The 13,849-nt window shown below is 33.7% G+C and overlaps 1 protein-coding gene across 1 annotated transcript; it reads right to left on the reverse strand.

The window, feature by feature from the left end:
- Window positions 1-893: 893 nt before the first annotated feature.
- LOC143626869 (plant cysteine oxidase 2-like) lies at window positions 894-2,602 on the reverse strand. The gene is made up of 5 exons (XM_077096815.1): window positions 2,350-2,602; window positions 2,182-2,282; window positions 1,533-1,695; window positions 1,236-1,439; window positions 894-1,012 (listed from the first exon to the last, which is right to left on the reverse strand). The coding sequence occupies exons 1-5, from the start codon at window positions 2,600-2,602 to the stop codon at window positions 894-896; spliced, it is 840 nt and encodes a 279-aa protein (XP_076952930.1).
- Between the last annotated feature and the right edge of the window lie 11,247 nt (window positions 2,603-13,849).

The following is a 13,849-nucleotide window of genomic DNA, read 5'->3' on the forward strand; positions in this document are numbered from 1 at the left end:
AATATCTTATAAAAAAACTGTAAATATCTTTTATTTATTTTATTGTTATTTTCTTATTTAAATTAACTCCAACTTGAATTCAAAATATGAAAGTAATGTCATTTTTATGCACCATGCAGGCAAAATCAAATTCACTAGCTAAAACCACTTTAGCACCGGTTGTATTCTTATATCTTGAAGGTTGCAAAACCCCTCACACTCTTGAAAAAAAACCATTTATTTACATTAAATTTCCTATTAGTGTTGTTTATCTTACATTTTAATGATTTGAACTTATATTATTTATTTATTTTTTCTTTAATTCACATTTTCTTAAACTTATTTACACAATAGTAAATAAATATAAATGGTTAACAATGCTACTAACTTTTATAATTAAAATACTATTTAATTTATTTATTATTTAACAATTGTTTATTTATTTAATTTCTTCTTATTATTAGTTATGTTTCAAAAATCCAGGTTAGATATGTTGTGCACGTGAACTTGAAGTCAATAAATTCATGTTTTAAAGTCTTATTACAAATGCTAAGAAAACTAGGAATGTTACTTGTTGACTAATTATTGACTTTCATCATTTTGATGATATCAAACTCCAAACAAATAAGACTCACACATTATTGGTGATGATAAGTTCAAATTACAATACAAAAGGTTTACAACACACCAGTCTGAAATTAAACATACACATTATTAGGAACATCTAATGTACAACAAGCCAACGATAAAACACAAACACAACAACGATAACAAAGACACTACAATGATAAAACACAAACACTACAACGAGACTTGGGAGACTAGGCTGGTTTGCACATAGCATTGATGGATCTTCCAGGGCACACGGTACTTGAACTTACATCAAAAGTAAGTGACCGAACACTATCTATTGACTAAACAATAATATTAGGACCGGTATAATCCCTTCTTTCCATTTTCAGTAACTCTTTCGGAAGTATAGTGTTCTGTAACCATCGATAACGCTTGCCTTCTTTCTTCGACGTGTTTTCATCTGCCAAACCATTTAAATTAATTAACAATCACCCAAAAACAGCATAATGTTCACCCATTCGACTTGTTTCTTTTGATCTTATACGTTTTTTTTTCTAAATTAATTTTGATCCATTAAAGATATCCATTCACAATCATAGTTAGTACACCTTTTATATGTAAACATTCTAAAATATGACAGCATGTACAAATTACAAATCATAGTTTGATGATGAATTGCTTACTTGGTAAAACAGCATCCGCGACATCATTGAAGTATATACAGTCGCGGCCTTCGATTTTAGAGAAAGGCGGGCCAGCCACATCAATAATGGCGCATGGTGATATAGCTTTGAACTCGTGTATGTTTCCTCCTGAATTTGGATACAACACTTTAGTGTCGCACGGGATTGCCAAGACACCTTCCTCTTTCAAACACGCCAGTTCCACTACACAATACATGAATATTCGAGTTCGTTTATTCCAATTTAAAACAATGTAACATGCATGTTACCAACATTGTGTAAAGATCAATAACTTACATTGAGGTGATGGTGAAGGGTATTGATTAATGACATCAGGATCATCAACCATATCATATGCTTTTATGGTCACTTCTCCAAGCAAAAGCTTGCTAAAAACAGTCATTCCTGGATGGCCATGGAGCGGAATGACCGCATTTTCCGGCAAAAGGAGAAGATACAACTGCAAGAAAAGGCATATATAGCTCAAAATGTTAGCAATGTGTATATAATTAGTCTCCTTTGTAATTCTTCGCATTCTTGTCGTACTTTTATTAATAATTTTAATACTATACAATTGGACACTCAATATATATGATGAGAATTAGTATATCAAAACTAGTTTGTGATGAACATATAACTACAAGAAGAGACATAGCTCGAAAATATTAGCAAATAGCAATATCTATATTAATTAGGTTTTGTGATAAGAATATTAGCCACATTAATGTCTCACGATTGAGTTTGAACCATTGATAAAGCTGCCATACTTCCTTCATCTAAAAAGTAACTTAATTTAACGGTTCTTTCCAAAAGGCATAAATATAAGTAAATATATTAATACACAATTGAACACTCTAAAGTCTATTGTTACACATAATTTTCACTCATGCATTATACATATTGTATATGATTATGAAGTATGATAAGTAAAAGATTAAAACATTACCAAAAAGTTATCGGCATGACATATGACCTTGTATATCACGGTAGTATCATTATCAACGAATTGAAGCCTCTCAATTCCAACATCATCCGGCATCATAGCATCTAAAAATTAAAGCATTGTTAAATACAAATGCTAAATTAATAGCACACAGATTAAATTCACACTCACCAAGAATGTGGCAAATATCCTGGACACCAGGAGGTGAAGGGACAGCGCCGAGGTCTTTAAACACGTCCAAGCATGCCATATACAAACTCTGTAAAGGAGGTAGTATAACTAGAGGCAATGCAACCCGAGGAGAAGAAGATCGCACCATGGCCATGTACCTTCTCTTCCTCTTGACCCTCTTTTCATCAAGGTCACGGTCGACTTCTTCATTGACCTTCGGCTTCTCATCGGTTGGTTTCACCGCCATCGACATTGCTCGTTCAATTGGCATTATTTGATCAAGAGTAAACACAATTTAGAAACAAGTGCTGTTCTTATTCTTAGACTCACAACAAGCTCGTATGGGAAGGTATGCATTATGTGAATGAATTCTTAACTTATTTATAGAAGAAGAAATTAGTAGATGGAGGACACCTGGTGATCAATACTCTGAATCAAGCACAGACAATCTTGATTTGTGTAGACAGTAGGTTGGAAAACCAGGGGCGATCATTAATGTAATATGACTTTGTAGAGAGAGAATGACTTCATAATCAATCTTTTAACCGTTCAGAGATTAAGGGTGTAAATATCAGAGATTGAATTACCTACTATATTGGTTAATTTGCATTATCACCCCCTAGCTACTACGTGAAGTCAAATCTTTTTGATGAAAAATAGGAGACCACGTTTGGGCTAGTTACCTTTTACTATTTTAGAACTAAAATTTAGATAAAATGATAAAATAATATATTAAATAGCTTCCTTCCGATCAAACAGTTTATATCTATAATCTCATCTCTATCTTTTAAAAAAATATTATTAAAACAATTAAAACAAGCACAAAGGTACCGTAGAATATGTTTATGTAATCCTGCATGAGTGCATTCACACCAAAATTTACTAGAATATAATTATATATTCAAGGACCCTTTATTACCAAAGTAATTATATAACTATATTAATTAGGTTTTCTCTCATAGTCCTTCAAAAACAACTTGTGTCTTGTGATACTCTACACATTAAGAATTAAAATACCATTCAAACAGGTTATGTTTTTTTTTTAATTTAAATTGATCTCAAAATTTTAAAATTTGGATTCAGGGATTAATCAAATTCCGTTTTTTAATTTTGGAATTGGGTATTTTTTATTCCACCCAAATATTTAAATTCGAATTACATATTACTTTTCTTTATTACAAATATTTTTATTATTTTACATATAAACTAAATGGTATATTGAAGTAAGTTAAACAACAAGGGCTTTACTTTTTTAGATAATTGGTAGGGGCGACTTGATACGTTTAAGTAGGCGTATCCACTAACTTGTTCAATTGTTAGTTGGTTAGCGTAGCTGATTAGTACAAATTGTTCATAACATCAAAACTCATGTCATGTGTTGTACACTTCTTCGATAAATTCCACAATCCCCTTTATTAAAATTGAGTAAACATATTTAATTATTTTAGTCTATGATTCAATTTAAGAATATTTCTTAGTGTTTTCTTTATATTATGAAAAAAAATCCGATTTAATTATAAAACTTATATATATATATATATATACAATGAGAAACAAGATAGAATTACTAACAGAAACTCCTATATATAAGGAGTAATAATCTGAATTCACAACAATGACTTTTTCTTTATTTTATGTTTCCAATATTATATTTTATGTTGTCATAAAATGTTGTTCCTCCAAGCAACGAGACCAGAAAGAGAATTAATAATTAGATATGGTATGTGGGTCCAAAAGAACCAATATGCTATACCTTGTGCCCTTGTTGACAACAACAAACATTCTCTTAACTACATTATAAATATTAAATAATATAATGGTGTGATTTTTAATTTTCTATTAGTTTCTTATTTCTTATTTAAATGCATATAAATCGAAAAATTAATAAAAATATTAATTTTTCTAAGAAATACTTTGTGTGCTTGTTAAGAACTTGATTGAAATAAGGGTCTATTTTAAAAACAGTATAATCGAGATCTTTTTTGAGACACACATAGACAATCAAGATCTCTTTATGAATGCAAACATTATATTAACATTAACATCTATCACTAAAACGGGTAAGGATATAAAAACCGTATAGGTTATTAACATAGTTAACTAATCAAAATATAAAGATGCGTTTCAAAGTAATAATTAAGGGGGAAACATACGATTTAGAAAGTATGATGGTTGGATCGGGGAATGTATTGATGTTGCCTTCTATTAAGTTGAGAAAATGAAGACAAAGTCCAGTTTAAGGTAAAGTATAATATCATAAACGCATCAAAGAGACGTTTTCTAATGCTATGAGAGTGAAAGGGTGATATGACACCGTTGATTGCGTATAGCATACATTTACGTATGCTTTTTTTTAACTATCTAGGAAACTTTTTAACTAATAAGTTGACATTTAGGTGCCTTTTGTTTTTCTGAAAAAGGTCTGTGCAGTCTCTTTTGTCTGTGTCGCGCAGACCACGCGCAGACATTGACATATGCATACTTTTGTTTTTTCAAAGACGTTTCACTAAAAAACGTTTGCACAAGCTCTTCTTTGTGAAGACATAGCTCATCCACTTCTGAGATCTTCTAAGGTCTGCAGAGGGTTAAAACATCACAGCCTACCAACACCCACTGTCCACCACCACCACCACCCACCAATCGTTCGCCACCACCACCACCACCATCCACCACCCACCCACCGTCCGCCTCCACCACCACCACCGTCCACCATCCGCCGCCACCACCCCACCCCCACCCCCCACCCACCCACCGTCCGCCACCACCTTCTACCACCACCACCGCCTTCTACTCGCCACCATCCACCACCACTACCACTATCACCGTCCAACACCAACACCAGTTTATTTTAGCAATCTATAGATATTAAAAAACAAACAGTCTTTTTTTTGCAGACTGTAGAGGTTTGGTTTACCTCTTCTTCTACAGATGTCTGCAGATGTGGTCCGCATAATACAGATATTTTACCTCTGAAAAAACAAACAACACATTAGTCAACATGGTGATACAAGGAAAACCAAGCCCAAACATAAAATCCCATAACTTCCCAAATTAAGGAAGCTTTATTATAACATACATCGTAATAAGCAGCCATAAGACTACCTCCAGTGCTTCTAGTGGAGGGGTGCATTTGGAGTGCACTTGGGAGGGATGCATTGGAGTGGGGAGCATTTGAAGGAGATGCACTTGGTGAAATGCACCCAAGTAAATGGTGGGCCCATTACAAAATAAAAAAATGGTGATGTAGAAGAGAGAGGATGCATGTGGGAAAAATGAGTTGGAGTTAAAAAAAAGAGAGAGAGTGTATGTGGGAATGATAGGTAAAAAGCTGAAGTGACAGGGATGGCTAGGATGCATGTAGTAAATGCAGGACCTTGCATTGCAGGTAGTCTAACAACAATTAACACGAGTATTGTGTGTACCTCGTTTAGTGACAAGTTATGTGGAATTAGGTTTTCCCACAGTTTGAAGCTATTGTTTAATTGCTGAGCGCTTTAACTATCAGTGAGTTTCATAACTTAAACTCACATTTTTACTTAAAACATTTCGGGATGAAATACATGTTTTCAATTCTTTTGAGAACAATTGTTTTAAGGTGTACACGTACGCTTAACTTTGTACAATCATCAACTCTTTTGAGCTACATGCATATGTGGGCGGTACTAATTAATATCGGGTTTAACCTCCCATCTCTCACGGTGTATTCATGAAAAAACTAAGGATTACCCATTAAGGTTGTAAACCAACCTAGACGATAACTTAAGCCTGTTTAAGTAATTCCGTTGTGCTTAAGTTTGGTGCCTATTAGTCACACTACCTAACTAATAACTATTTAACCATGTTAGTGACAAGTAAACTTTTTATACAAAGATATTAAGAGGTAAACCAAAGCTTTCCAAATTCTACTCAAAAGTGTTTAACCAACGAGACGTTAACTTGAAAATCGATACAAAAAATCCCTTTCTCCACCTTAAAAATACAATTGTATAATAAAAGTAAGGATCATGCCTGTGACATTCGTCAATTTCGGGTCTTGTTTGTGTTCGTTTTTGTATTTGTTTATTATGTAAACCGACCCGATTTATAAACCGAAGCTTATGTTATAATCAAAATGATGGATTTATGTTACAATATTGTTTCACACTTGTTGGGTCTTGAAAACATCTTATTTTTATTTTTATTTTTATTTATTTATTTATTATTTATTTTCTTTTTTTTTTTGTTTTGTGTTTTTGTCTTGATCCATTTTGCATGAAAACTCTTGTGTCTCACACCCATATTTGACCACCAACATTACCCTACATATACACCACCTTTCCTCTTCATTTTCCCTTGCTACAACTCCAAAAAAAAAAAAAACTCTCTCAAACATCAAAGATTCAAGGTTATCTTCTTAAGTATTCTTAAAGGTTTTTAGTCTTTCATCTTAATTAGTTTATGTAGCCTTATTAATACTTGTTTATGATTGTGCAACATATATATAAAATACACCGCTTGTTTACCTTTGGTAGTTACTTCTCTGATTCCGGTCGGTGAGGTTTCAGATCTCATAAGGAAAGGCTTCATGGAGGACTTCGTGTCCTTGATATATATACATATATATAACTTGTTCATACATATTAATCTTGCTTATTTTAGTTTGTTGGTCATGTTTACAAGTTCCATGGTTATGGGTTTTTAAAAGTCTATGCTTCGGTTTAACTGTAAATAGCTCTAAACCGTAAACCAAACTTTGTTACTAGTTTTGTTAAATAATTGTTTAAACATACTTATTGTTAGATCTAAGTTTCTAAAATCATTTTTACAAATTCTATGGTTATGGGTTTGTAGAATCTTACCTCGGTCTTAACCCGAAACACGATCCGAACCGAAAACCAAACTTTTGTTTAAAGACTTTATTGTTAACTTTTGGTTGTAAAACTTAAAGTATTTTTATTTGTACATTATTCTACAAGTTATTTAGTGTTTAGACATGTGGAAACCATCTATGAACTTGTTGTGAGATGGAAACCGAACCAAACCGATTATTTCTCGCTTAAAACACACAAGTGTGTTTTTTTTAAGCCATCAAGACTTATATATTTCTTTAAAAATAGTTACAAATTGATTTTTAATTATTTTCTTAACTACTTGGAAATGTTGGATCCAACTTGATCTCATAACAAAGTTTGGACCGACAAAACCGAACACTCGCTTAACGTGCGTTGTTAGTTCTAAAACAATGGAACTACATACTTGGTTAAGTCTTATTAAATTTTATTGAGTTATCTCATAACATTCAATATTTTAGAAAGTTGACTTTGGGTTTGACCAATTATCAAGACCCGAACCGACAACCCGAACACTCGATAAAAAAAAACCGTTTTAGTATCTTTATTCCAAAGGGATTTGCATTCTTGCATTTTAGCCACCTTAATACTTAACATAGGTTGAGTAAATATTAAGGTTAGATACTTTAACCCGGTTTCGAGCAAACTTACAATTTCAAAGGGTTATTATTATAAATTCTTAAATAGTTACATTTTAAAACCTTGAACTTTAATTATTTTCATTTATCAACATTTATTTTGTTTAAAGACCTTCAAGACAACCTTTCTAAATTCAATACTTCTTTTCTTTTTAGGCATTGTGCGTTAAACTCGTCGTTCCGACAAATCTCCAAATTATCATCTTTCAAGTTTACTACATGAAGGTGAGTACTTCATACCCCATTTTCCATCTTTTATATTGGGGGTGACATTTCATACTTATTCAACAAAATGCTTTATATTTGAATCTTAAACCACAAACGTAGTTGTATACTTTACCTAAATAATTGCTCGATTTGGTGTTCTATGCTTATATGCCTATGTGTTTATTGCTTTTGGTTGATGGAACTATAAAATCCTAGACTATTTGGCATCCCCTTATAGCAAGGTGTCGTTAACGTAATGCAATTAACGATAACTATAAAATCCTAGACTATTTGGCATCCCCTTATAGCTAGGTGTCGCTAATGTGTTTAGCGATATCTATTTATCCAAATTACTACTCTTATTTATCGTTTCGTATGCAAGTTTTGTGGCTATCTTTATTATATACTAATATGATTAAACTTTATGAATTGCTCACCAACCTTTGTGTTGACAAACTTTATTTTATGAAATGTTACAGGTTTGCATCTTTGTTGATTTATGATTGTGAAGAAAACGACATTAAAGACTTTAGGACATTAGTAAAAATGAACAATATCAAATTTACCATATATTGTGATATCTTGTTTATGGCTATTTTATGGATAATTGTTATGTGACATTTTCGATGTTGTGAAATGAAATGAGTTTATTAAATACTGTCACTTTAATTAGTGTCATGTGCTTATGGACAATCGTTACACTTCGGCATGTTCCGCCGCCTTTGGTCGGGGTGTGACAATGCCTGCATATTTGATCCTTTGATCAGCTTGATTACGCCTCTCAATCGCCCGTAATACATAACTTGGTAATCCTAGTGAAGAGGTAGGATTCTACCACATGCGCCAAGATGAAACCGGTTAAGTGGCAAACATTCCCTGACACCTCGGGAAATATAGCGCCAAATATCTTCATAAGCATGGTACAAAAATGAAGTATCTTCATGAAAAGGACACCTAGCCAATAAGGAAATGACAACACAAGGATAATAGTACGACATAGTACAAATGTCACTAGTGCATCGCGATTATAATTTATCACCCATCAATATTGATTCTCATGCCGGAGGGTGGTTACGAGAAGACCCCCCCCCCCCCTCTCTTCTCTTTAGTCTTTTCGTAACGAGCTCACAGTATTCGATTTTGCAGGTGCTTACACTCAGATTAGCCGGATTACGTATAACCTATAGTGGAAAAGACTAGACATCAATCTAATAGATAAGCTATTAGACCGAGGGTTGAACTAGTGTGTTTTGCAGATCCAATGCTTTCCTTTGAGCTCCTTGCAAGATTAATTAAATTGTTAGGTAAATATAAAATGACATTTTTATCCTCTATAAACAACCTTAGAACATATGCGTCTCAACAGCTACTATTTATATTCTTAAGGAAATGTTTTCAAGTTTTGAATATAAGCCAAACCAATTTCTGTAATCTAAATTATCACATTCTAATTCACAGTTACAAACATTTAGTCAGAAATACAACAACTTTATACAAATCTAAGTATCTAATTAATATATTAAAGCAATACATGTTCCATATGGCTTTTAAATATATCATCCACATAGGATGCCAACTAATCAATTTCCATTTATACATATTCCATCTAATTAACTAATTTTTTATTTACCATTCATTCAATTTAATAATTTTTTATGTTAAATGATATAACTGTAACGTCCAACTTTTTGTTAATTAATAAATAACGGAAAGTTTTGTTAATAATGTGTGTCGTTAAATTAGTCATGTGTTAAGTGTTTGGGAGTAAGATTTGGGAATGGGTGGTGGGACCCATGAAACCCGCTCTATATATAACCCAACCACTTCTTCCTTTTCTTTTCCTTTCTCATCCAAACACACAAACACACACACTCAAGAAACACAAACATACTTTCTCTCTAGCACTCGGATTTCAAATCTAAGCCAAAGAATGGTGGAATCTCGTGTTTAACATCGTCAAGCAACAAGAATCACGTCCAGATCCTCGAGTTGTCAAGATCTGAACTCGAACCCGCAAGCAAAAGGTGGGTTTTAGTTTAAAATGGTTAAGTTTTGTGATTAGAATCGGCATGCAAACAGTTATAATGATATATCAGGTTGTGAAATGTAAGAAAAATATAAACTTGGTAAGTTATAACCTCTCGGGTGCACTTTGTGATAAAAAGGTGGTGTTTGGACTTTGAGAGATGGGTTCAGGATTAGGTGCCTGGGGTCAGAATGTGTCAAAAGTTGGGAAAGAGTAAAAATCAGGTCCTGAGGAAGAGCCACGAAGTAAAATGGCTTCAAAAATTGGTAAAAGCAGAGAAAGGCAGGCATTTCGCTTCGCTCAGCCATGAGAAGCGAAACAGGCATTTCACTTCGCCTAGCCATGCGAAGCGAAACGCTTCCATGCGAAGTGAAATAGTTTCATGCGAAGCGAAACAGTCCCATGCGAAGCGAAATTCTTCCATGCGAAATTTTATAAAATTCATTTTCTGATGCATTTTTGTTAAAGGACTATTAATGAAAATAAAATTTTTCCAAGCTGACCTGGCAGCTCAATCCCAACCAGGGGCGCTGCCCCTTGGACCCTGCTAGGGGTTGCCGCCCCTAGACCCCGCTACCAGGGGCGCTGCTCTCGAACCCCCCGTTAGTTGAGGGTTTAATAAATTTAGATGTAAGAAGTTGTGGTAATAGATAATTGACACGCGTAATGTATTGAACAGTTAGCCGTGCACAACTAAAGAAAAGAATTACTATTAACGGCGAGAGAAATCGACTCCAGGTGAGTTCTAGCCCCATTTCTCTTTGAAATGTTTTCGGGGCTACGTGCATACTCCTATGTGTTAGTTAATACATTTACATAATTGATAAGTGTATGATACGTGTATGGTTATGTATTGGATGTTATTGTTATATAATGATAGTATGAATGAGCATGTATATATATATATTATTATATACATAAGACAGGTAAAATATGCACGTATGATAAAAGTATGGTTATTCGAGGTAGTAGGGACCAGACCCTTATAATATCTGTGATGTTAGTGACCAGACCCTTAGAATATATGTGATGTTAGTGACCAGACCCTTACAATATCTGTGATGATAGGGACCAGACCCTTATAATATCTGTGATGTTTAATGTAGAATAGCTTATGGTATACCTATAGGGTTTTATGAAAGAAAGTATGTAAGTACGTATGCATGTATATAAAGTATGTGTGAAAGAAGTAATAGCAAAGTAATGTATGAATACGTATCTTCGGACGCGTATGAGTAAGGGTAGGAATGTATTGTATGTTAAATTGATTAACTAGAACTCACTCAGCATAGCTGATTTTTAGTATGCGCGCAAACAGATAGGTTGAGGCGGCTGACTTGAGAAGGGACACATGGCTCGAGCTAAAGAAACTGACATCCATGAAGATGTGTCAAGACTATTTTATGTTATGTTATGAAAATACAGTTTGTATGTTAAGACATGAATGAATGTTTGTAATGTGATGTTTGAAGTTTTAAATTATTCCGCGAAAGTTTAAATTAACTCTGATTTTGGAACTGTGTTTATGAGTAAATCCAACACCAAAGTAGGGTTACCGGGAGCGGGGCCTTACAATAACAATTAATGAATTTATTACTATTTAATATTTATTAATTAACTCAATTAAACCAATTAGTACTTTCTTATAATTATATTGTTAACAATTTCTAATAATATAATTATAATTGTTACTAAATTATTTGACACTATGAATTTTTTTAAATAATTATAATTGTTTTATATGCGTGATTTCACTTTTAACTTGTATCAAATATGTAAATATTTTTTATTAACATTATATCATTTTTCAGCCCGTGTAATACACGGGTTATTAACCTAGTAATAAAATACATAAAAAAGTGATTTACATACAGCTCTTGACAATTCTACTGTCTCTTGAGCTTCTTGCATCCTTTTATGTTGTCTCCAAAAAAAATATCTTTTTTTTGAAAGATTCAACCTCTTCAGTTACTTGCTCCACTTTTTTGCACGTTAAATGATTTTGTTCAAATTTTCTGCCCAATATCAACCTTAAATACAAACTTCATGAATTATAATCATGTTATTAACCTATTTAAGCTACTCACTTTCAAATTATAGTATATATTCATCTTGCAATTTTGGGGTTTGTACCATTACCACATTAGTTTTTATGCACATAACTATGAAAACCTATCTATATCTATACTATATATAAAGTATAAGTAGGAGACTTCTTAAATTTTAAAAGGTACCAAACTTGTTGCTTTAAGTAAAAAGTAAAAATCATAATGCATAGGATTAACACATTTTATGGGCACTTTCGTCTTTTTGACAATTTTGTCTTTTAGCAAAATCATACCCAGTAAATTTTAGTTTATTTAAAAATAGTTACAAGTTTGGTCCTTTTTAATCACATTTTGTTAATTAATAAAATAGTTACATATATACCCATTATTTTAAACCAACTAACCCCACGACATTTAAACATTTATAACTTTTTTGCACGTTAATATTTTATAAAAAAACATTATACCATAAAAACGAATATTTTATTCTCTTTAAAATAGTTACATATGTATCCCTTATTCTCTTTAATATTTTTTTCATTTTAAAAAACTTAACGTGTTACGTGATTACCATTAAGGGCCGGCAAACGGGTCAGGCGGGTTTGGCCGTTCGGGTCATGGGTCTAAAAGGTTAAGGTTGGAATGGGTCGATACAAAAAAGGTTAAGGTTGGAATGGGTCGGGACGGGGGTCGAAAGGGGTCAAGTCAGAACGAATTTTGTGTTAGAACAGTGTCAGGCGGAACTTGTTGCGGGTCAATACGCGTTTAATGTAGCGCTACGTGTGCACTGACACTTGATTGCGCGCGTACGGTCATTGTGTGACGTGCTTACTAACACCGGTTAAGCTTCCAATGCCGAGCATACTATCACCAGGTTACACATGTACTGTTGTAAAGTTATGCACTTACTGAAACAGTAACACTGGTTACGCGTTCGATGTCATATTTGCGTACATATTCCGCTGCATCGCGCCAACACCTAGCTAGTCAATTACTAAAATTACAAGGTGCTGTTTGTTTTTGCTTAAAAAGTCTGCAAGGGGCTTACGTCTGCAGGCGCGCAGACATAAGCTTCTGATGACTGTTTGTTTCTAAAAAAAATATCTGAAAAATGCTTTTATGGTCTTAAAAAATAAGCTATTGTTCAACTTTTTTAAACTTCTTAACATCCTACCAACATCCAATGTCCAGCACCACCACCACCCACCGTGCATCACCACCACCAGCGCCACCCACCATCCGCCACCACCACCACCACCCACCATCGCCACCACCACCGTCCACTACCACCACCCACCGTCCGCCACCCACCACACCGTCCATCACCACCACCACCCATCATGGCCACCACCACTTTCCACCACCACCGTCCATCACCATCACCCACCGTTACCCGGCCTACCACAATCGCCTGCCACTAATCGTCCACCACCACCCACTTCTAAAGTTCGTATACCACCACCAATTATTTTAACAGTCTACAGATGTTAAATGACTTCTGTCTACTGTGATATTTATGACAGGTAACTAATTTTCAGATTATGCATACGATATCCAGTTTTTATAAAACAAACAGTATTATATTTCAGATTGCAGACCTTCAGACCACATCTTCAGTTTTGCAGACATGAGATCAGATGAAATCAAATTGCAGACAGTTTTTGTCTTTAAAAACAAACGACAGTTAGTAATTTCACCTCACCTCCAATTCCAAATTCCTTTTCTTCTTTTGTTTGTCTTTTTTCGTTATTT

This window comes from Bidens hawaiensis, unplaced genomic scaffold, assembly GCF_021521415.1.
Source record: "Bidens hawaiensis isolate Kalapana, Puna unplaced genomic scaffold, B.hawaiensis_p1.1 tig00004525_1, whole genome shotgun sequence".
Taxonomy (NCBI): Eukaryota; Viridiplantae; Streptophyta; class Magnoliopsida; order Asterales; family Asteraceae; genus Bidens; species Bidens hawaiensis.